Source organism: Sciurus vulgaris (assembly GCF_902686455.1).
Source record: "Sciurus vulgaris genome assembly, chromosome: 2".
NCBI lineage: Eukaryota > Metazoa > Chordata > Mammalia > Rodentia > Sciuridae > Sciurus > Sciurus vulgaris.
The window spans coordinates 164,601,236-164,626,259 of NC_136462.1; the positions used below are offsets into that span (position 1 = coordinate 164,601,236).

The window sequence follows — 25,024 nt, forward strand, 5'->3', positions numbered from 1 at the left end:
TATGTGCAGGTGATTTGGCTTTGACATGTGGCCTCATTCACACATCCCCCTTTAATAGCCATGGCTTAATTCTAGCTCTCTTAGTAAGTGTCAGCTTTAACTCTCCTAAGACAAATGGTGCCCTTGCCTTATAGAGATTTTCCCTCAGTCATGTATCCTGTTTATTAAACGATATCCTGATTGACCAACATTTTTTCCACAAATATATTTGAGATTATTGTATTTTATGATAAAACTAGATTACTTTAAAATTCCAATATCAAGAAAATACAAGTCTGATTCTCACCAGGGAATCACTCTATTAACTTCCTAAAATTATATGCTGTCTATTATCATAGAAGAGAAATATGATTTAAAATGTACTTAAAAGGAAATTTTAAATTGTATTTCTCTTCTTACAAAATATGAAGTACAGAAAGCTATTTTCTTTAAGAAGGTTATTTCTACTTTCTGTTAGAAAACTATACTGGAAGCAAATAAGACACATCATCATTTTCCCTAACTTCTCCCAAATATAAGATAGAAAGATTTGCTTATAAGGAACAAATAATATCTAGAATGACAACAATGATAAATAACAGGAACAATTTTACTTACTGTATATAAGATATGGGTAAAGTCATTAACTAATATTTTACTGAACTTAAAATTCTAAATAAAGCAAAACAAGCAAATATTTCAAAATATGTAAGTCCTACTCTCAAAAAACTTTGCCTACTTCACTGTCACCTTAGGATTGTGGGCATCAAACCTGTGACACTTATATTTTACTTGTCCTTTCCTACTCTTTGGTGACTAACAACAAGCTTTGCTCTTTGACAATAAGATATGATCTGATAAGCTTATTTCTGACTTGCCCTGGGGAAGAAGAAGACAGAATTACAAGTGGGCACTTGGGAAGAATGAGTCTATTTCCTAGGCCACTGAATAAAACAAAGAAGAACTGCATCAGAATTGACTCAAATAGTTGTATGTTGCTTCTACGTAAAAATAAGAATTCAAAAAACTATCAGAGAGTCCCTCAGATTTTTCCCAAATGAAAATTAATAACTTTAAAATTGATACTTTTCTACTCATTTTCAATTCTACTCTTTTTAAACAACCTCAATTTTTTTTTTATTGTAGATGAACACAATACCTTTATTTTATTTATTTATTTTTATGTGGTGCTGAGGATCAAACCAATGCTTCACATGTTAGGCAAGCACTCTACCACTGAGTCACAACCCTGGCCCCTTTAAACAACTTTTTAAGAATAAAAACTCTGGGAGGGGTGGGGGGAAGGAAAAAATAACAGAATGAATCAAACATCACTACCCTATGTAAATGTATGATTACACAAACGGTATGCTATTACTCCATGTACAAACAGAAACAACATGTATCCCATTCGTTTACAATAAAAATAAGTTTAAAAAAAAAAGAATAAAAGCTCATTAAAGTATAAATAAATACTGACAATATGTATACTTTTAATAAAACTTGTCAAAACTAGATCTGATTTTTAAACTCAGATATAAAACCTAATAAAGTATTTGAGAACTTGTAGCGCTAAAATATTTTAAATATCAAACAAAAAGAATAATAACTAGTGAAAAATTATGACGTGTTTTTAAATTGGCAAATTCAAGGTTAATAAAGTAGAAAATAAACTAAGCAGTCTAATCCCTATTTGGCATAAATTATGCTCAGAAAACTTCAGCACATTTATATTTTATAGAAAATTTCCCAATGGTAAATATGACATAATTTTAAACTTATTTTTACTTGGATAGATGTCATCATAAAACACTAACAGTTCAAATCCAATCAAGTGAATATCTCATCCCTTTAAAATCTTGCAAATAATCGATTCGTATCAGTTCCTGAGGGTTGGAAAAACACACTGCTGTAGTAAATCTGCTTCCCCTAAATAGTACCAAAGAGAAGCAGTTTTCATAGTCATTTGTAAATAAATACAATAGAAAACAGTCTCTGATTCTACTTTAAGCACATTTCTTTCAACATTAAACACATTTATGTAACCCAAGTAATCTTGACTGCAGGAAAATCTCAATCTCTAAAACGACATAATCTCAGAAAGTCTATTGGTATTCCTAAAAATTAGCATCCTTACTCCAGAAATAGTAGCAAATAAGATGGTTTGTGATGACCTTTTTTGTCCTGATTAGCTACAGTAGCTGGCTATATAGAAAGGATCACATGACCTCAGAGAAATTCACTTGTATGATATCTAGGAAATACACATCTCAACAATCAGACATATATTGATATGCTCTTATTAACTGTTAACCATTCCATCAAAGCTAAGTTTTATACTAATCATTGCCAAAAATAAGGGTTTTTTCCTTTGATTTGTAGTTAAGTCTCAGAACCAGCCTTAGTGACTAAACATCCACAACAATAAGCAGAAGCATTTCTCAAATTGTTTCATTCCCAAAAATAAATTGTTAAAGCACACAGTTCAATTTAACCATTAGTGGACTGTTTCTTTTGAACTGAACCTGGCCACACTTATCACTATGAAGATGAAAAGCAACTATCCACAGGTTTTAGCTCTGTCTTGGTATGTGCTTTCTCAGCTTTAGTAGTGAACTATTACCACTTTATTTGAAGTCCCTAACAGCAAAATGAGTTACGTTCCATATCCCTGTCTCCATTATGAGAGACCCAGAGCGCTGAAGGTCTTTTCCTAGAGTCGAATAGGAGGTAACACAGGGATGATTGACTCATTCTTCTTGCCCAAGTCTCTGCTTTTTGAAAATCCATTTTACCATTTCAAAGACTTTTGTGTGTGTGGTTTTGTTTTGTGTTTTATTTTGTTGTATTTTAGCATTTTAAAACAAAAGAGAAATAATGACAAGATATCAGAGAATGAAAACCAGTCAAGAACAGAGCCTAGATCAACTGAATTTGTATACTGATCCATATTCATGGCCATATAATGGATGTCCAATGAGGGAAGAAAGGAGGGGTCATCAGGTTTCCAGTTTTTCACTGGCCAGCTGCACTACCCTGTTACATGGAGCTGTGTACTAACCTCTTCTGAATTACACTTGCTCCTTTCTCTTCTGGGAGACCAAGAGATATTTTTTGTTCTTGTTGTTTTTCAGGTTTTATTTTATTATTATTTTTAAATCACCTTTCGCCCAATCCCTGATGTGCAATAGTCTAACTTGGGCACAGGAGAAAAGAAGGGCGTATCAGAGTATGGGCAGGCACACAGGGAAACAACCACTCTGGTTTTGCTTTGATTTCTGTTTCAAGTCCTGTAATGACAGATCTCACTCCAGTGCAGTATGTTTTGGAAATAAAGTTAAAAGGGATATGTGATTATTTTAGGTACATTTTAAGTGTTGACTAATAAAAGGCAAATACCAGAACAGAAGAACAGTTTAATATAGCATTTTTAAAACCTTTTAGAATTCTAAGGCATCTGTGACCTGCTAAAATCTAATTATTTCTCCAATACCCTTTGGAATTGTTCAGAAAGAAGTGGTACAGTTTCTAACTGGTGCATTAAGCATCTGGCCTGACTTCACAGAATTCCAGATAGCTGAATGTGCACTCTCTATATTTTATTAACATTGCATACGCTTATGCTAAGATGTAGTACTGATGTGTCCTGACATGCATCACTACCTGTTGACAGAAGGAAAAAAAAAAAAAAAAAAAAAAAAAAAAAAAAAAAAAAAAAAACTGGGCTAGACATGAGAAGGTCTACAAATAGAAAATCTTTAAAAGATGTTTTGGCAATTTTAAAAGAAACCTAACTTTAAAATAAATGAAAGAAAGAAGAGAAAAAGAGTAGCTTCAACTTTAAAACGTATAAAACATGCCCAAGTTTCAGCATGCCAAATCCTCTGAAAATGAACTAATCTCCAACATCCATTCCTTCCTTCTCAAATTAACAATACCCTATTATCATTTGGGTCATGCCTTCTCCATTCTCAGCTACCTGATTGAGTAAAACTGACTTTATCTATAGCTTCTATAATGGCTTAAGTTCACCAGTATATCTCTCCATCCCCATAAAATAGGTTTAGGAATGAGCATGTGACAAAGTTTAAACAAAGTGTGAACCCCAGGGCTTCATACAAGAGCTTCTAGAGGAGACCTCTTCTCCTTCTAACACTGTGTGATGGGAATGTGATATGTGCAACTTCTATTGCCTAAGAGGAAAAGCAGGAACAGCCACGTCTCCATTGTACATAGTTTGAGGAATCTGCCAACAATGAAAAAGGCAGAACAGAGAGTCAGAAAAACTGTACTCTTGTTGATATATTTTAAGCCACTCTATTAAGTTTTACCTGAAGCCATACCATACATTTGAACTTCCCAGGTACATGAGCCCACCAATACCCAATTGTTGATTTGGCAGTAAGGCTTGGACTTTTGATCACTTGCTTCCAAAAGATAACAATAGTCCAAGACATTTAAAAATCCAAAAACAAGAACCCTTTTTTTTTTAACATCTTTGAAGATTTTATTCTTATAAATAATGTGAAGGAAATGAAAATAATAAAAACTGTTTCTAAGACTGAATGAACTTTAATGGGTTTTCAGGTTAAATCTCAAATCATCACATTTGACGTTGGTATAGGGATCACCTAATCCTACCAGTTTCTTTTACAGTGGTAGTCATGAATATGTGTATGATGAATGAATGAATGAATTAGGTTTCTTAAGTATAGACAAGTTGGAAGACCCAGATTAAATTGTTCTATGAAATAATTATGTCACAGTGATTTTCACCTAAGAGTTAGTAACTAAAAGAGATTTTGGGGGTGGGGGGGCAGAGGGAGGGTTGTTGTTCATTTTTTGCCTAGATATACAAGTTAGTAACCAAGCTTGGAAAACCTAATTTCAAATCCAATCTGCCAAGTTCTCCACCAAGAAATCTTCTTAAATGGAGAAAAAAAAAAAAAAAAAGCCCTTTGATATAAGTTTCAACATTCTTAAGGTATTAAAACTGGGATAATTTTGGAGTTCATTTCTAAGCCAGTTTCCAATCTGAAATTCATTTTCTTATATACAATGTTAGATTTGAAGGCTAGCCCATGAAACACAAGAAAATGAAAAATAACAATAAATACTTTTTTAACCTAAAATGGCCAGTAGAACTCAACTAAATTTTAGGTTCTGGGAACATGAGTTCCTGAGATGCATGAGGACAATAGAAAAAAAAAAAAAATCAATAAGAAAATCTCCTTTTCCTCTTATCTCACTTTCATTTCTTGGCTAAAGAACTATAAACACAAGAACAAAGGGAAATTTGAAAAAATATGAGAAATCTGTTATTGGTCTTCCCCTACCTTCTTTGTGCACTTTTTTCTCCCACTTCTTAAAGCCCTTTTTTCCCAGATGCTCAGATGCCCTAATCTTAAAAATGGTAGCTACCATTTTATTAAGTACTTACTATGAGTTAGGCACAAAGACATTAAATAATTTGTCTACAGTCATGTGGCAAAACCAACAGAGAACTTAGGTATACAAGATTCTGAAGTCCATGTGCTTAAACTTTACACTGGTTTCTCCACACTCAGTTCAATTCTTCCTCCTATGAGAATCCAATCCCTTCCTTCCTATCACAATCTAAAGTGTGTCACGATAAAACCTGTCAGCCTCCCTTCCCCTTCAACCAGGACATTCATCCCTATGGTAGTTAATCTCTTTTAGGAAACACAGTAGAAAAGCAATCTGAAGTAACTCTTTGTACTCTTAACTTTTCTACAGGTGATAATACTATTTCAAAACAGGCATATATCATTATAAGTTAACCTCCATCTGGCAGAATTTCAGGTGGCTGATAAAAGCAAGAAGTGACAAGAAAAATGGAACCAGCAAGAATATGTAATTTTGGAGAGGGGAGAATGACAAAGGCTCTCTCTTAAGAACAGTTTTCCTCCAAAGTCAGTATCTCTAGAATGGATTACATTTTTCACAACATCTATCCTTCTACATTTTAATCCTCAGCTTAAAGCAGGGGGTTGAGGGGTGGCAATAATACCTAATTGGCACTCAATAAATTCTTGCTGTTTTTAATCTACTATGTAAAGAAACCAAAGGCCAGAGTGGGTAGAATGAAGTCATATAACAAATGGCAGCCTGGGGAATGGAACCTTCAGAGGTCCTAACTCCCAAGCCAGTACATTTTCTTCTAAATACCCTTAACCCAAATGGCCCATTTATTCTTGTTTGCTGTTGAAGGCCTGCCTGAATGGAGAAAAGAAAAAAAAAAAAAAAAAATATGAATATAAACCCACAGGAATTTGGTCAGGCAAAAATTTCCTTTAAAAATAGAACCAACTCCCATCTGAAAATGGCTTCTAGAAAGAATTATTTTATAAAATAATTTAATCCATGTGTTTGTTTTGCAGTAACAGAAAAGAATCCACTCTTTCTTAAGAGATTACTGTTAGTCCCACCTCCCTTTCTCCAAAAATTCGGTAGCTGCATCTCAGTCTAAATTGTACTACTTAACAGTTCTAAGAAATTGACTTTTCAATAGACATTAGAAATCTAAAACTCGGATTTAATGGATCAGTCCTAGGAGGACTGCAAAAGTGCAATCATAGAACAATAGGGGTCAGTACATCTCTCATCAAGGGTTTACCATCTACTTTGATATCCTCCATTCTTGAAGGGGAACACATAATGTGAAACAACTATCAAATAAGCATATAAATAAATTAAATGAAGCTAATGAAAAGACCATGATTGTATATATATGCTTGTGAAAGACAGCTAGCTGGCCTTCTTCCGCAACATTCAGAGGAATTTAAGAAAGCACAAAGAATGCAAGGCTGTAGGTTCAATACCCAGTATAGCCAGAGAAAAAGAGAGAGAGAAACAGACAAACAGACAAAGAATAAACTCATGACTCTCCAAGAATAAAGCAAATTAAAACATTAAATGAGATTGCCCTCCAGATAAATATAAAGCAAAATCTTCTCATCAATGGTAAAGTAAAATGCACTAACTTGGTGGAATACAAGCTGAAAACAACTATTGACAAATAACAGAAAGCAGTCTATAAAATTGTAAGTGAACATTAAAGTCTATAATTTGCTAAGTGGGCATAGAAATTTATAATCTCCATGTCTTGTAATTGTCCAGTGATTCCTCATGTACCTAAATCAAAATAAAACAATTTTAATCCAGGTAAAACCACCCCTGAAAGATTTTTTTAAATATGTTTTTATCTGAACCCATGCTCATAGCAGCAAAAATATATCAGAAAGAAAAATATTCTATTTAATCTTTGTTAAACTTTTTATTTAGGGGAGGTCCTTAAATATGAATGACCTAATATCGAGTAAGTTTTAAATAAGGTGGACAAAAAGTAAAAGTATATGAAATATACTTTCATTTTGTAAAACATGTATAGAACAATAACTCATTCTTTAATTCCGAAAGAACAGATTATATACTTTGACTTTTTTACAAATCTTTTGGCATTCCTATCCCATTTATCCTAAATAAATTAGTTATTTGAAACTGCTTTGTACTTATTTGTGAATAAATATTTAGTTGGGGTTACTGGCCTTCATCTTCCACAGTTATAACATGATGGCAACTAGTGAAAAATAAAAACTTGACTTTGTTAACTTCTTTTCAATACAGATGGCTTCAAATAAAAAGAAATCTGTGTCTCTTATTGTAATCTCATAACTATCCTTCTAACACACTTGATTTTTCCTAAGTATGCTATCACTGCCTTGTAGTAGTAAACTTTAGAAAATGTTGAGATTCCCAAGGCTGCCTACAGACCAAATGGCATTTTAGCTTTGGCAGGCTGAGCACCTCATTTCGGCTTCTCTCACCCCCTCTAGCGTTTGCAAAGCTCATCTGTCTGATTATCCAGTTACCTCACTGAACGAGAGCGTGGCTAAGTCCTGCCCATCTATGACATCACCCCCTTCTTCAACCACTGCGAGGTGAAGCTTTAAACTTCAGACTTGGAGGTGGGCTGTGTGCAGTAAACTGGAATGCTCTCCCTGTCTCACTCAGCGCAGGGGTGATGTGAAGCAGGGCAAGCTCAGGCTGCAGCTGCCGTTGGCTTTGTGTGGACTGGACGCAGTGTTTGGGAGACGAGGGAGGATTATTACTCCAATTCACAGTCAATGGAATTACAGCTACAGCAGCGGTGCACATAAGATTGCTTTTTCTCATCTTTCTGGTAAGTGTTTTCCGTGTTTTTTCTTATGATTGTCCCAGAAAGTTTGCTTGCTTTTACTCCCTAGAAAGAAACGACTTGGTGCCATGAGGAATCCAAATAGGGACGTTTGCTCTGTCACTAGTAAGAGCAATATATGTGCGTGCAAGCCAGCAAGGAAAATTTTGACTAGAAAGCCAAATCCAAGAAGTTTCTTAAAACCTTTTATTTTCAAAAAATAAAAAATAGCTATTTTCCATCTCGAGTAATTGCTATTTGAAAAAAGCTTTATAGAAAACATCAAGTTGGAAAGTTAAATATTAAATATTAGAGAATACAAGGTAGATTTTTCACAGATAGGAAAGTGAAAGGTCTTGCTAACTTGGTGTGTACTGTATGTGTGGTATGATCACCAATTGCTGTTTTTACAACTGTGAAAGAAAATCGATAATCCCTCAGCCCATGAGTACGCAGTACATGAAAAGCATACATCTTGCTCACAGCGAGCCAAGCCGAGTTCTCTGGGAGACTTATGTGCCTCTGTAAAGGATTAACAGCTACACCTAGATTTTAAAGCTTGCACTGCTATCCTGCGAGAAGCTCCTTCAAGCATTTCAGGGTTGCAAATCTCAACTAGTAAATTCAACTCCGAAGAAGGGGAAATTCTCTTCCAAACCATATTCCCCCTCCAGAGAATGCCAAAATCCATTGCTTGGGCAAGTGTAGTATGTGACTAGCATAGTAACTGACTAAGTCTACTCAGAAAAACTAACAAAGCTACCCTGGAAGCTATGCTTGATGTATGCAATGAGTTCAGGGTAGAAGGGAAAAGAGTAAATGAGTAGCGCCCTCATCAAGTGGGATATGCAGAGTATCCATTCACTTTCAACTCATAATGGGAAAATCCTACATTAGAACAAATACATTTATACTACAAAGCTTTCAAAAAGTAGTTAAATGTATCTTCTCAATTTTTTTTTTCAATGAATTAGATCTGAAACAAAATGGTTGCATGGAGGTAAAGAGTGCAACAGGCCCATATTTTTCAATCATCTGTGGGCTAGGGGTAGCTTGTATTTATTAATTTATTTACAATTAAAAAGAAAAACATCTTGATTTTTTTTCATTTATGGAGCCAAATTCTCTAATAGTTTTAAAAATCAGCTATTTAAAATTTCCTTAATAAATACATCTACTTTTAAATGCCCATGTGTGTTATTTTACTTGCATAAAACAACATGAATAAAGCCACTAAAAAGTGCTTCAGCTGTAGCAATGCCTTTCATTTATCCCTAACTGCATAAAAATGTCTTGACCAGTATAAACATAAAGAATGAATTTGTTTGTTTTCAGGGAGAATCACTTATGCCTGCTCAAAGTGACAGATGACTGATCCTCATATCTTTGGAAATGAGTAAAGAAAAATTAATCCCTTAAAAGTACCACAATAATATTATTCTACACTGCAAATATTAATAATAATATCAGATTTTAATTAGAAGATTGATTGTCACTTATTTTTTAATATATAATGTATTTGACACACAGATACATATACACACATGTATTTATTAGCCTGAATTTTAAAACAGGGTTACGAAAAACGAAAATGTGATTGCATATACTTAACTAGGAAAATTACAGTTAAATCTCTTCCTAAATAGAGCACTACCAAAATATACCACATCCAAGGATCAGCAAAGATACTAGTGAATGAATAAACATAATGAATTCATTAATATTGTATTCCAGTAGTACCATCTATCAGTTATTAATTGGGCTTTTCATCTCTCTGCACACCCCTTTGCTTTATAAATCAATTATGGTTAGGTTCAAAAGGCCTAATTAAACACTTCCTAAACATAAAGTTGTGAAATACATAATTGGGCAGCAAATAAAGTTTTTATCCAAAAGAAGAAAAACAGTAAGAAAATTTGTCATAACTAAATGTGGCAGCAAAATAGAAGGTACGTTTCTTTTGCTTTCAAGTGTTAATTAAGGAGCCTCCAATTCTATCAAAACTTTTTCAAAGCTAAATGAAGCAGTGTGAAATAAATTTGGTTGAAATCTTGTGCCTGTCAGACTTTGTTAGCAAGCTATTAATTATCTTTACCCCAGTTTCTTCTTTAGACTATATTGCCCAATCAAATAGAAACTCCAATTATGCTCAGCATCTTCTGCCTAGGGACACAAGACCCTAATGAACACTCAGTCTCTCCAGATGAAAAATATAATTATCAGCTTTAAATGTGCAATGCAGTGCAGAGATATTTTTCTGTGCTCTTCTTGGCCATACATCCTAAGGCTTTCTTCTCTTTCTGGATTATTTTAAACAATTTTAAGCCGAACAAAAATCAGTAGCAAAAAGAAGTAAAGAAAAAGAAAAAAAAATCAGTAGCAGAGAATTTCCTTCTCTTAATATTACATTTTATTTCTTCTTTCTTGCTTTTTAGTTTTGATATGCCAGTGCCCATGCCAATATTAAATTAAGTCTGGCATTTAAAAAATATTTGATCTCAAGTTGCCATTTTGGTCAATTCTCAACTCTCCTCCCCTTTTAAGGTGGGTGGGCTACTTAGCAAAGAATGTGAATAATAGATCCAGAACTAACTTTAAAATTTTGAATAAACCCTTTTTATATTCTCTTATTCATACCACTTTATTTAAAAGGCATTATAAATAATGGTCTCACTTCAAATGAAGAGCATCATAAATGAAGTCAACTAGGGAAATAAGGTTCTGCAAATTTTTCAAAGACCTTTATTTCTCCCCTTCCTTCTTTCCTTATTCCCCACTTCCCTCCTGCCCCCCACCTTTTGCCCCAGAGGCCTTCACTGTTCTTCTCAACAGGAGGCTTTGTTGTAATTAAAGCAGAGAAAAACTGGCCAGCAGCAGCCAACATCTGACTTGCGGCTTCTGAAAGCAGTGTTCTGGTAGAGTGTACCACCCCCCAGCGGGCAAAAACTCTACAGTAAATCTCTCAGCAATATTAATCCTCAAAATGGCATTTTCTCTTCAGAGCATAAAAGGGATATTTCTTGGTTTCTTCTAACATTCCATCATTTCAAAAATTTACTAAAAGTCAACAAACCAATTTCCAACAAAAAGATGGTTAGTAATATCTTCCAAAAGAGTGGTCTTCCTCTGAATAACTAAAATAGGGATATACATTTCCATTTTTCATCTTCAAAATACAGAACAACATTATTAAATTTAGTTAAATATCACACTAAAAGGCAGTTTTGAAAGCCATTTTATTTTGTACAAGAGAGCATGTTTCAGGACTTTGTTTTATCAATTAACAAGAATTCCAGAGAAAAGATTTTAAGTAGAAAGGAATAAAATATAATTTAATCAATAGCTAAAGTTTAATTTGTTTTACACATACATAATCTCTTCCCTAGTCCCAAATCAAATGTCAGGAATATATAAAAAGCTCTCTCCAGGTATGAGTGTTTAAAGGAGAAGAGGGAGAAATTGCTCTCACTTGATGGGACAATGACAGCTTTTGTTCTTTATTCTTTCACTTTACATGTGCAAAAGTTACCGTGGTAACTAACTTTGGAGAAAAAACCCACAGACCACATTTGGTCAAAGACCATTTTTAAAGTGTGCCACTGGACTGTAGATTGATCAGTTTATGTGTTTATGTGATTTTCTTTTTCTTCATCTGGTTTAAATCAATAATACACTACTCCTAGTTGGATATGAAAAAAATGTGTTTTATGATTTTAGATGGTCTCACTAAACAGCACAGTGCTTGCCGCGTGGTTGACTCAAATAAATATTTGTTGAACTAGTGTATGGAAATTTAAATATTAGAAATTTAAAGCCAAATTCTATTCACACAATTCCTAGAAGAGGAATTTCAGATTTGCAAGACAAAATGTTTGTGGTTTAACAAAAGTAACCATGTTTTTAATTACACTTGCTCAAAAGTCAGCACAAACTTAAAAGCATGTCCCTGACCCAAGCTCTCTACCACATACCTTCACCTCCACTAAATTAACATCTTATTCATTCTTACAAGTTGTGGTTCTTTAGGTCATTAAGTCTGACTTTAATATCATAAAAGGAAGAACAATGACTATGATGAAAGATAACATCTCAGTTTGCCTTTTTGTTTTAAGGATGCTTGATTTAACTCTACAAGCCAAAATAAATGAAGCAGAATTAGATTCATTCATTGCAAACTCTTTGGGGAAAAGAACCAGTAACATTAAAGGAGAAAGTAAAAATCCTTTGCTTTGGAACTTTTAGCTCCTCTTTTCCATGAACAAAACAAAATCTTTTTCAGGCTAGGAAATAGTATGGATAAAACCAAGTACAAAAAGGAATACTTGCTTCTCTGCCTCTCAGCAAACCCTTAAGACTTCATGACTCTCAAGAGGAGAGTTAGAGGTCCTTCTGCTTGCCTGGCATTAAACAAAAGAATTGGAACTTTCCTGAAATCTGATGATCGTGGAAATTTTAACTACCAGACAGGCTGCTTAGAAAGCATTTTGCTGTCACTATCAACTAACCTGATATACTCCAGTTTTTCAAATAAACCATATACATAATTTATTTTAAATACTATTTGTTGTTGCATTCGTAGGTTGTCCATTTTTTTTAACTTTCTAGCAACAATTTTAGCCTTAATAAATGAATTATTTTTCTTATACTCTAGATGGTGACTATATAAGTTCCAATTTACCTAGAAATAATCGCAATCTTGGATAAATTTGATTAAGCATACATTTTCTCCAATATAAAAATTTTATTCAAAATAATAATGCAGTTATTTTTGATCGATTAAAAGTTCTACATCCCATCTGTTTTTAGATTGAATATTTTTGAACATTCTCAGCATTAACCAATCATTCTGTGAGAGAAATCAATAAAAAGAAATCAAAAACTTAAAACCTTATACTTGGTCCTAAGATTGTTAAAAAGAAATGATTAATGATCAGACAAGTCAAGTCAAAATCAACTTAAACAGAAGGTTTAAGTTAAAATAAAGGATTTAGGAAGTTAGCTTTATCATCATCTACCTTCACTTTAGTGTTAGGTTATATTCTCAAAACCTGAGAAATACCTTCTTCTCTCAGATATTCCCAGATCAAAAATATTGTATTAGCAGAGAAGGAATCATGTAAATATGTAGATTGTCTCAAGTTCTTGATTTTATTTAAATATCAGTTTTCTATTCAGATACAAATTCTTAATTTTTATTAGTTTTCTTAAAATACCTCAAAATGATAGCATTCTTATCTATTTAAATGTTTTCTTAGGTGTATTCTGAAAATAAACTGCAGACTTTTCAGACTTGATGATTACATTATAAATGCAAAAAAATACCTCTGCAATTTTTTAAAAGACACTGAACCGAAAGGATCCCTATTAAAATTTTGATCACCAGTAAGTTAATCATGTAGTTTCTTCTTTTTGCTATAGTTTTAAGTGTTATATACTTAAACAATTTTATTAAAATAATTTTAAAACATTCCTTTAAGTAACCAGGGCTCCATTTATGTCTTTCTCCAAGTTATCCTATTAACAATATTTTTCTAAAAGATCGATTGCTTTTTGTTCAGAAGTAATGGCTTCTTTCAAGCCTATGCAGACAGAAAAGCTCTGAAGTCAATGTTGTGGAAACCTGGCCACAGTGTCCATGCCAGTGGGGGTCATTTTCTTTTCATCATTCACATTCAACTACAATGTGTCTATGTCTGTGAATATGGAGATCCAGCTCAGAAAGGTGGAAGTTGAAATATGTGAGCTGGACTGCTTATTTTTGATGGAGAGATATTCATTATAGTTTTTAATATGCCAAAAAAAACCCCTCTGGCACTATATTTTCAAATATAAAGGGGAAGATGATTTAAAAATGCAGTCAAACATAAATTGAACTGTTTTGAACCTAAGTAAAAGGAGTATGAGCAAGTGAGAGGAGTTAGCTGTAAGCAGAATCTTCATTTGTGAAAGAGAACCCTTGCCTAAGAAATTTGTTTCATGTTTTAACGCAATTTGGAGAGAAGTACATTTTCCAAGAACTTAATGAGCTTTAGCTTTTCTGTTAATCCTACATTATTACCACTGTTGTATGAATGGAAAATGTGAGTTTGCATATCAAACAGCAGTGGAAGCCGATTCACAAATGTAAAACAGGTAAAATAAACAAATTAATCTTCCTTCTTTTCAAATCAATTTAGTTTTTATATATGTATATATATATTTCTCTCTTTGAGTTAATGTGAAAACTAATACATATTCTCAGAGCCTGGTTTGGTAAAATATAAGTAGTTCAGATATAAAATTAAAAAGGGAGATGTTTCATCTCTGTTTATCATTATGATCATCACTTTGGACATATTATGGTCTGCCATGATGGGACAATCAAAGATTTTAAATTCTCTTTCAGTTGATTCATCTCAATTTTTGATTATGTCTTGCCTTACCAGTGTTCCTGAATATAAGAAATGCTTGACTATTAGTAATTTTAAGCAGGTTCTCACTTGTTGTTTTTATAATAGTTTTAATTAGTTTCTAATGCAATTACATTAGAGTAATTGTTTCCTAAATTTAAATTAACCACATTATTTTATATGTTGATTAATTTTCCAGCTCAGAAAACATTTAAAGCAAAAACTCTTAAAAGTAACTTTGTAATTATAATTTCAACAGCTTGGTTTTCACAGAAAGCAACAGTTTACAAGATAATTCCACAATAATGAGCAAAACCCTCACATTAAACATTAAATCATTTAAAGTTTCCTCTGTGTACACTTTGCAATATTCACTAGAGATTGCTTTATCTATCTATCTGCTGCCATTTTCATTTCACATTGCCTAAGTAATAAATCATATAAAATTTTTTTTAACTTTTCTTCTGCTAGTAAAGTCTGATAGCATTGGTATTAAGTGGGAGACTAAAAGAAACAGAATTTTCAAAAAGAACCAGAAAGAAAAATTATGACATTGTTTAACACACACATTCAGCAGAGAGTTTAAATTCTGGAACAGATGCCATCTTTGTTGGACACTAGGTGATAGTTGGCAGAGAAGCAAATTGCTACTTTAGTCCTTAATCTTGGGGTCAAATATTCTCATGATACCCAAGTGTTCTCTATATGTACAGAAAGCACCTGAGTGGATGACCCTGCATAACTGATACTGATACTACTGCCCTATTCCCAGCCCTAAAAAAAATCCTCCTGCATATTAGTTAATGGCAGAGCAATCATCATTAAAATCACTGGTCTCTTTAGTCAAGTCTTCTTTCAGAAATGAAAAGTACATTAGTGGAAATTGGTATGTTCATGTTTAGCCTAGAGAGAAATGCCAAGCCAGGTTTTTTTTGTTTGTTTGTTTTGTTTTGTTTTTTGGTTTTTTTTAAATATATTTTTTAGTGGTAGATGGACACAACACCTTTATTTTATTTATTTTTATGTGGTGCTAAGGATTGAACCAGTGCCTCAGATGTGCTAGGCAAGTACTCTACCACTGAGTCAGAACTCCAGTTCCCCAATCAGGTTTTGATATGCTTTCTAGGTGGTCATTATATGGAGGATAGATGGAAGTAATGTCCTTTTTATTCCAAATACAGATTTTCCAAGTTCACTGTATGAAAAGAAAATTACAGTAGAATTCTCCCAAAAAACTAACTTGAACTTTTATGCCACCTTTTGAGCAAGAACACTGAGGGCCTAGAATTTCAAAATCACCAAGGAGTCTGCAGATAAACCCATAAAGAAGAAGGTGATGGTGTCTACTTCTGCAACTGGGAATTCTTACTCCAGAAAGAATCAAACAAGGAACTAAGCAAATGAAAATAAAAACATTGAAGCAAAGTCTTTTCAACTCTTCAAATTTTAGATTGTGTATCTTTTGTAAAACTATGGTCAAATGTTTCTAAAAGTTACCATGGCATTTCTATCAAAAGTCCTTGTTAAGTATTTGCTCACCTCTTCAACATGTATTTATTCTCTTTTTTTTTAAAGCAATTTATCATTTTATGCCTAAGATTTAAAAGTGAACTTATAAAGATTATCCTGAAAAGTCATGAAAGGGGCTTATGCTACGAATCAGTTAAGGGTAGCAACTATCTGTTGGATGACAATGTCATATTATCTCCTACTTTATTTATATAGTTAACTGGGAAGCATAAAAACAAAGAGCTCAACAGATCCCTTTCTGCCAGCTCTGACAATAAAAATGTGTTGCTTAAAGAAAGAATTGAAGTTAAATTTCTAGGCAATTTCTCTAGTATTTTCTAGTTCGTTATTAATAGTTCATTAAAAACTTTTACTTTCACAGGAGATGCTCAATACCAGTATATTTTAAGGAAGAAAACTATAAAGGAAATTTAGTATGCTTCATTTTTTTTCATGAAGAATATTTGAATTGTTTTCTTTACCTCTTAAAAGAGAATACCTGTTCTTGTATAACGTGACTGCACCAGAAATTCTGAGAAAGCAGCAAGAAGCAAAAGCTGGAAATAGCTATTTCACAGCAGGTAATCATACCTCAGGATGTAGCTACTGTACAAAGTTTATACTCGGATAATCCTGGATGGGAATAAAGGTAGGGGGTAACTGCCTGAGAAAAACCTATTACTATACGGGCCTTAGCATCATGAATGGCTTTCTTCATGAGGATCTGAAGTTACTATCTCTGCCCACATTGCACAGAAGAGCCAATAAGAATTTCAAAGAGGGCAATTTCTACTAAGGGAATTAAGCTACACAAAAGGAACCTTCACACAGGAACTCTATCAGAAAGAAAAAAATTATATAGGAAGCCATGTGTCCTACATAGTAACAGGAAGCTGAATTGTTTCTGGCCCCCACTTTAATGAGTTTGCCCACCATGCTGAACCGCAGCTGGAATGTTCATTGACAACAGTGAGCCTGATCTGGAGGTGTGTGCGGCATAGGATTTCTTGAATAAACAGTGAAGAACATTTCCAAGGACTAAATGAGAGTTTATAAGTCCCAGTCCCTCACCAGGAAAATAATATATGTGCATTTGGACTTTCACCCACGCAAAATTTACTCACATCGTTAAATAAGGTAGGAGAAATATTGAAGTGTTTTATTTTCATGCCTAAAATTATAAAGGCTAATTAATATCTAAAAGTACAGAAGAGCTTATATTACACAATAGATTGGTATAAATCTATAAATCACCAGCCCATGGGGGAAGTGGAATCATGTTCTAGGTTAGAATCTGAAGAAAGATAAATGAACTGTGAAAACATGTTGTGGGCTAGAAAATAAGGAAAAATATGGATAAAGTCATTAAACTATATAATATAAAACAATAGTTTAACATGAATTAGAATTTTCCACTTAGATTAGCTGCATATATTAGCTCTAAAATTCCTAAAAGTAAATGAAAGATTAATTTTTTACTCTTTTTGCTTTTAAACAAGGCTTACTATTAATAATCAAAGAAAAAGAAGAGATTGAGGATCTAAAGATGCATGAAACTATTGCTGAATAGTAAAAGAATAGATTTTATTTTTACTGCTCATTTCTATACATCTTTGGTCTTTTACTTAATAAGAAAGTAGACAGAAAATTGTTTTTTTTTTAAGAACAGTGGAATTATCTTTATAACAAATTATATTCCTATGTCAATTACTATGAATATTAAGAAATCATTCAAAATTTGATTAACTTGATCAGTGAGTAGTTATAAAATTGATACAAGTATCATTAAAATATTTTAGATTATTTAATAAAACTCTAATTATATTTAACATTGCAAGATCACAAGTTTTAGGACATGGACATAATGCTTTTTAATTTATATACCAGAAACATTTAAGGTAAAGAGATTATATAATGGTGTTCATTGTTAGCAACCAATAAGTCCTAATATGCCCCTGTCTAAACAATTAAAATACTAAAGTGATCTCAAATGCTTTAGTTTCTCTTTTTCAAAGGCTCTCTTCAGTATGCTGCCCTGATGATTTTCTTTCTTTTCTTATTCCATTTTAGGGCTCTGAAGTAACAGAAAATCCTTGTGTAAAGACCTCAACACTGCTGACCATGATCAGTCCAGCCTGGAGCCTCTTCCTCATCGGGACTAAAATTGGGCTGTTTCTTCAAGTGGCACCTCTATCAGTTATGGCTAAATCCTGTCCATCTGTGTGCCGCTGTGATGCGGGTTTCATTTACTGTAATGATCGTTTTCTGACATCCATCCCAACAGGAATACCAGAGGATGCTACAACTCTCTACCTTCAGAACAACCAAATAAATAATGCTGGGATTCCTTCAGATTTGAAAAACTTACTGAAAGTAGAAAGAATATACCTATACCACAACAGCTTAGATGAATTTCCTACCAACCTCCCAAAGTATGTAAAAGAGTTACATTTGCAAGAAAATAACATAAGAACTATCACTTATGATTCACTTTCAAAAATTCCATATTTGGAAGAACTGCATTTAGATGATAACTCTGTCTCTGCTGTTAGCATTGAAGAGGGTGCGTTTCGAGACAGCAACTATCTCCGACTGCTTTTCCTATCCCGCAACCACCTTAGCACAATTCCCTGGGGTTTGCCCAGGACTATAGAGGAACTACGCTTGGATGATAATCGCATATCCACTATTTCATCACCATCTCTTCAAGGTCTCACTAGCCTAAAACGTCTGGTTTTAGATGGAAATCTTTTGAACAACCATGGTTTAGGTGACAAAGTTTTCTTCAACCTAGTTAACTTAACAGAACTGTCACTGGTACGAAATTCCTTGACTGCTGCACCGGTAAACCTTCCAGGCACAAACCTGAGGAGGCTTTACCTTCAAGATAACCACATCAACCGGGTGCCACCAAATGCTTTTTCTTATCTAAGGCAGCTGTATCGACTTGATATGTCCAACAATAACCTAAGTAATTTACCTCAGGGTATCTTTGATGATTTGGACAATATAACCCAACTGATTCTTCGCAACAATCCCTGGTATTGTGGGTGCAAGATGAAATGGGTACGTGACTGGTTACAGTCACTACCTGTTAAGGTCAATGTGCGTGGGCTCATGTGCCAAGCTCCAGAAAAAGTTCGTGGAATGGCCATCAAGGACCTCAATGCAGAGCTGTTTGATTGTAAAGACAGTGGGATTGTAAGCACGATTCAGATAACCACTGCAATACCCAACACAGTGTATCCTGCTCAAGGACAGTGGCCAGCTCCAGTGACCAAACAACCAGATATTAAGAACCCCAAGCTCACTAAGGATCAGCGAACTACAGGGAGTCCCTCAAGAAAAACAATTATAATTACTGTGAAATCTGTCACCTCTGATACAATTCATATCTCCTGGAAACTTGCTCTACCTATGACTGCTTTAAGACTCAGCTGGCTTAAACTGGGCCATAGCCCAGCATTTGGATCTATAACAGAAACAATTGTAACAGGGGAACGCAGTGAATACTTGGTAACAGCCCTGGAGCCTGACTCACCCTATAGAGTATGCATGGTTCCCATGGAAACCAGTAACCTCTACTTATTTGATGAAACTCCTGTTTGTATTGAGACTGAAACTGCACCCCTTCGAATGTACAACCCTACAACCACCCTCAATAGAGAGCAAGAGAAAGAACCTTACAAAAACCCCAATTTACCTTTGGCTGCCATCATTGGTGGGGCTGTGGCCCTGGTGACCATTGCCCTTCTTGCTCTAGTATGTTGGTATGTTCATAGAAATGGGTCCCTCTTCTCAAGGAACTGTGCATACAGCAAAGGGAGGAGAAGAAAGGATGACTATGCAGAAGCTGGCACTAAGAAAGACAACTCTATCCTGGAAATCAGGGAGACTTCTTTTCAGATGTTACCAATAAGCAATGAACCCATCTCAAAGGAGGAGTTTGTAATACACACCATATTTCCTCCTAATGGAATGAATCTGTACAAAAACAATCACAGTGAAAGCAGTAGTAACCGAAGCTATAGAGACAGTGGTATTCCAGACTCAGATCACTCACACTCATGATGCTGGAGGACCTGCAGCAGACTGTGTTTCAGGTTTTTTTAAACCTAAGGGAGATGATGGTAGGAACCCTGTTCTACTGCGAAACACTGGAAAAAAAAAAAAAAAGACTGAGAAAGCAATGTACTGTACATTTGCCATATAATTTATATTTAAGAACTTTTTATTAAAAGTTTCAAATTTCAGGTTACTGCTGCGATTGATGTAGTGGAGATGCCTGAACACAATTCTATATTTTAGTATTTTTTAGTAATTTGTACTGTATTTTCCTTGCAAATATTGAAGTTATAAACCATTTACTTTGTGTTCTACTGAGTAAGATGACTTGTTGACTGTGAAAGTGAATTTTCTTGCTGTGTTGAACAATCAGGACTGCGTTCACATGAGATCCTTGTAGTATAAGCACAGGCCATTTTTCACTTTGGTATTAATAAAATGTAAAAATAAAAACTGGCTGAATGAAAAAAATTAAATTTCAAAAATAGTTATGAAATACTGTTTCAACTATTAAATTTGTATTATCCCAGTGGTAGTCAATAAATCAAAATATGTGAAGTAATGGGCAATATCAAACTTGCTGCATATCTCCATTTTTGCTGTAGGCAAATTAGATATCCTTAAGTATATCTTCTGAACTGAATATATCAACTGGCATAAAAATAATGTGAAGTCTGTTTTTAAAGTCATTGTCAACAAAACTTTAAGAATAAAAGACTTCACAAACACAACATAAATGTGCTTCTGAGTTGGGGAGGAAATCTGTACTTAGAAGAAGAAAACTTAGACTTGTATAGTGCAATAAACACAAATACTAGAACTGCATTTTGGTTTTGCCTGCACCATCCTAATTTTTGAAAATTGAATTCTAAACACAAAATTTCTTTTTTTATCATAAAGGATGTCAAAGAGAAATCTTATGCATATTAAAAAGATAGCATAATCATAAATGATTCCCCTCAGCGATCCAGAGAAAGTAGAAGTTTAAATAAGGGAGAATTTAAAAGAAAAAGAAAAATAAATACCAGAAATCAAATTTAGATCTGGTTGATGTGAAATGTTTTAACACTGTACATAAATGTCCAATTTACTTTCACAATGATCAAGAATACTGCCCATTACTGTCAGAGTTTTCCAGATATTACATAATAAACTTGTAATGTAACATTTCTTTCTAGCTTCCTACTGAATTGTGAGCTATTACTTGTTTAAAAACCATATCATTTTTTGTTGCCATGATTTTTTTTCAATGAAAAACCAAAGTGCATTGTACGCCCTTTGGCCAGTCTTGTATGTGCCTTGATCCAACGCTACATGTATTCAGCTTTTAAAACTCGACAAATTTTTCATACTTCCTTAAATATGAAAAATTATGGTCTTATTGCTGAATAAAACTTAAGAAAAAAGTACAGAATAATTGTGCTTGCTTTTGGGATTATATTACTATCACTAAAGTAGCAAATTGGCCAGCACATTAGTCCTAAACACCCCATGTATTTTTCTAGGCATAAAAATAAAAGTTGGCTACAAATTAAAAAAAAGCAGTATTTTGAGGTTGTGTATCATTTTACTTCAAAGGGTGAGTGTTTCATGTATGAATTAATTTTCTTTTATTTTACTTATATATTCTATAAATGGAAAACTTCAGAAATTGATTCAAGATCTTTTCCTTTTTGTGTGCATTACTGCTATTGTCCTGACTGATGCTTTCTAAAAATGGTCTTTGAACAAATAATGTGTTTTTTAAGTAGCTTTTTTGGTATACTGAGTTGACCTCAAAAGATCTGAAATCTCTTATCTACCACTTAGCAGGTATGAACTTATAAACAAATCATTTACCTTTCCTGGTTTAGTTTGCATATATGTAAATGGAATTCCTCACATCACAGAGTTGTTTTGAGGATTAAATGAGATAAGGTGTATGAAAACTGCATAATGTTCTACAAAATATGTTAATACTCTTATGCTTAAGAAAAGTCTGCCATGTGTTCCAAGAGGTTTGCTAGGTATTGCTATTTCTACTATTCTGCTGACACAGAGCTCTTAAACTACAAAATTTTAGTCATAATTCATTTGCTAGCTTAACAGTGTTTAACAACAGTTTTTCTTTTGACTTCCTGTTACGGAGGATGGCTGTTTTCTAGGAACAATGCATTGACTATATTCCAAATAGTATACCCTTCATAAGCACAGAAAATTTAATGCATGCTTTAATACTGATTACTTCACCTGCAATAAATTAGAAACATGTTTTAAACTAGCAAATACACAGAGCATCAAGAGGATAAAAGTTTACTTTTTACCTAGGCTTGTTATGCAATCTAAATACTTAGAGGGATACATAGATAGTTGTAGATAAAGATGTAAGAGACAGTCAAAGACAATAGGATATTAAAGGCCAAGTCTCCACCTGAGAGGTGCACCAAACTGTACACATTTTTCCCTATGTCCCAAACTACATGTTCACAATTTTTGCTGATAAAACTAAACTTCAAACCTTACAGTAACAGAAAAGTACAGAAAGAAAAAAAAGATCCAATCCTAAATATATAGCATATAGATTTAACAAGAATGTAAGAGAGAAAGCTAGTTAAAAAACAAAAGTAGAAGGAAAAAAAAAAAAAAAAAACACTCCCATGCTGAATGTTTGACAAAAAATCAAAAACTGTTTTTAGACACAATCACTTGTAATGGCATAAAATTACTGCACTTACATTCTCATTCCCTATTAAAAACAACACTCTGTCTTTCAGCAAGGTTGATTTATTAAAAAGTATTCCCCTGTGCCAATGGTACTAGTATAAAAAATACTAACTATGGTTTCTGACTAAAGTACATTTCATAGGTAGATGCCAACATGACAGTTTTCATGAGGAATCTAAACAGACCTACATGCTGTAAAGTACCTACAGGTTGGGTGTTGAAGGAACCATCCACCACTGAGTTGACTTTAATGTTATTAGCTCATCCCCTGTTAAAAACAATAGTGGCACTTAAAATTATAATTTTTTTCTCCTATTTAACATGATTAGCAAATCTTAATTTAGCATAGTCTTAGATTCACAATTACTAAACGTTTTGTTTTGGGACTTTTGGTCAACTTAGCAAAAAATAATTCATACTTATCAACGACATTAAGAATTTCAAAGCTCTCTACAAGCCAATGACTTATTGAATGTTTCTGTTTTATATATAGCAGAAGCCTTGCCTTCATGAATTGTGCTCTCTAGAGGTTGTAGGTCATAAACATAATCTACTGAAACTTTTTTGCTTCTGCAGTAGAGAGGAAGAAGCAATTACATCTATTTGGATGGATCACCAAGACTCCATGAGTAAGGTAAAATTAGGGCTTGGTATTGAATGGTAAGGAGTAATAACAAAAAAGCAAGAAAAGCAGATCTGACAATGGAGAGAAAATAATGAACAAAATCTCAAAGACAGGGAAAATGGACAATGTTTCTCAAACCTGTCTTTGGTCAAAATCACTTAGGAAGGTTTTTACTAAGATATCCAGGCCTCAATACAGACTTACTAAATTAAAATCTCCCAGGTTAAGTATGGGCATTTATATTTTTTAAAATACCAAAGACAATTCTTATGCTGTTGAATACCACTGATTTAGGAGGTGTTCAGAGAAATACCAAAAGTCTAGGTGAAGTACAGGGTCTATGAAGGAGGTAAGACAGAAAATTGCACTAGGGTTGTAACTCAATGGCAGAGCACTTGCCTAGCATAGGTGAGGCACTGGATTTGATCCTTAGCATTGCATTAAAAAAAAAAAAAAAAAAAACTGAAATAGAGGCAAGCTGTCCATCTTCAACTACCAAAAAAAAAAAAAAAAAAAAAAGGACAGGAAATTATCTTTATGTCAGACTTTGTAGCATGTTAAATCTCAAGCTGAGATGCCTGCATTGATATTCTTCACCAATGTTTTGTGAGTACCTGCCTGCATCAACAAGCAATACACTTCAGGAACATTTTGTAGAAATAAAGAATACACAGCTAAAGGTAGAGAAAAACTAGGAACAAATAAATAGACAAGTTAGAAGCCTATGCAGTATTTCAAGTAAAGGAAATAAGGGCTTGAATAGTGCACCGCCAGTGTAATGGGGTTAAGAAGGTTGGGAGGCAGAGAGAAAGAAAGAAAGGAAGGAAGGAAGAAGAAAGGCATACTTAAAAAGATAAAGGAAAGAATAGAATGTTAAGATGATGATTTTCAGCACAGGTAAGTAGAATGCTAGTGAGGCAAGAAATAAAGATGGGAGACAGAAGAGAGGCAGAGTTCAGCGTATTTTGTACATATTACGTATGAAGGGGTGATATTTGCACAGTACAGGTTTATATTTGCTAATTGCGAATAGTGCCCACTTTTAACCCTCAATAGTGACCCAGTTTGGATGGTTAAAATCATCTAAGGGATTCAAAATACTTTTATGTTATCCTTTGGGAAATGTCTCTGAGGAGATTTGAAATGAAGTCTGGGGACAGATGCTCAGCATTCAGGAAGAGAATTCATATCTAAGGGATTGCTATTAAAGTTGAGAGGGTGGATGAGACAACCAATAGTAAGACAGCAGAGAAAAGAGATAAGCTAAAGGACATCTTTCTTTAGAGGGTAGAAGATGGAGAATAATTCAAAACAAACAAAACCAAAAACTAAGAAACAAAGTGGGGGGGGGGGGGCGTCATTACAGAGGAGAAAAATTGTGATGGGAAGAAAACAGAATGAAGTTAAGAAATAGAAGTATTTTTAAAAGATGTCAAAAATGTACTACTGATGCAATCATAGCACAGGACACTACTGAATACAAAGAAAAAAGAAAGAAAAAAGAAAGAAAAAAGAAAGAAAGAAAGAAAGAAAGAAAAAAGAAAGAAAGAAAGAAAG

The 25,024-nt window shown here is 33.8% G+C and overlaps 2 protein-coding genes across 9 annotated transcripts in view; one reads left to right on the forward strand and one right to left on the reverse strand.

Annotated features, from left to right (window-relative positions):
• Nucleotides 1-25,024, reverse strand: part of MACROD2 (mono-ADP ribosylhydrolase 2) — a 2,108,743-nt gene that overhangs the window by 1,732,239 nt on the left and 351,480 nt on the right. The gene's annotated exons all lie outside the window — the stretch shown is intronic.
• On the forward strand, nucleotides 7,318-21,683 carry FLRT3 (fibronectin leucine rich transmembrane protein 3). Of its 6 annotated transcripts, XM_079126454.1 has the most exons (4): nucleotides 7,318-8,182; nucleotides 13,432-13,558; nucleotides 16,457-17,211; nucleotides 18,145-21,683. In XM_079126454.1, the coding sequence occupies exon 4, from the start codon at nucleotides 18,196-18,198 to the stop codon at nucleotides 20,143-20,145; it is 1,950 nt and encodes a 649-aa protein (XP_078982580.1). In that variant the 5' UTR covers nucleotides 7,318-8,182; nucleotides 13,432-13,558; nucleotides 16,457-17,211; nucleotides 18,145-18,195; the 3' UTR covers nucleotides 20,146-21,683. The 6 variants fall into 6 exon arrangements, with proteins under 6 accessions (XP_078982580.1, XP_078982578.1, XP_078982579.1 ...); XM_079126452.1 differs by lacking the exon at nucleotides 13,432-13,558; XM_079126453.1 differs by lacking the exon at nucleotides 13,432-13,558 and having other exon boundaries at nucleotides 16,457-16,655.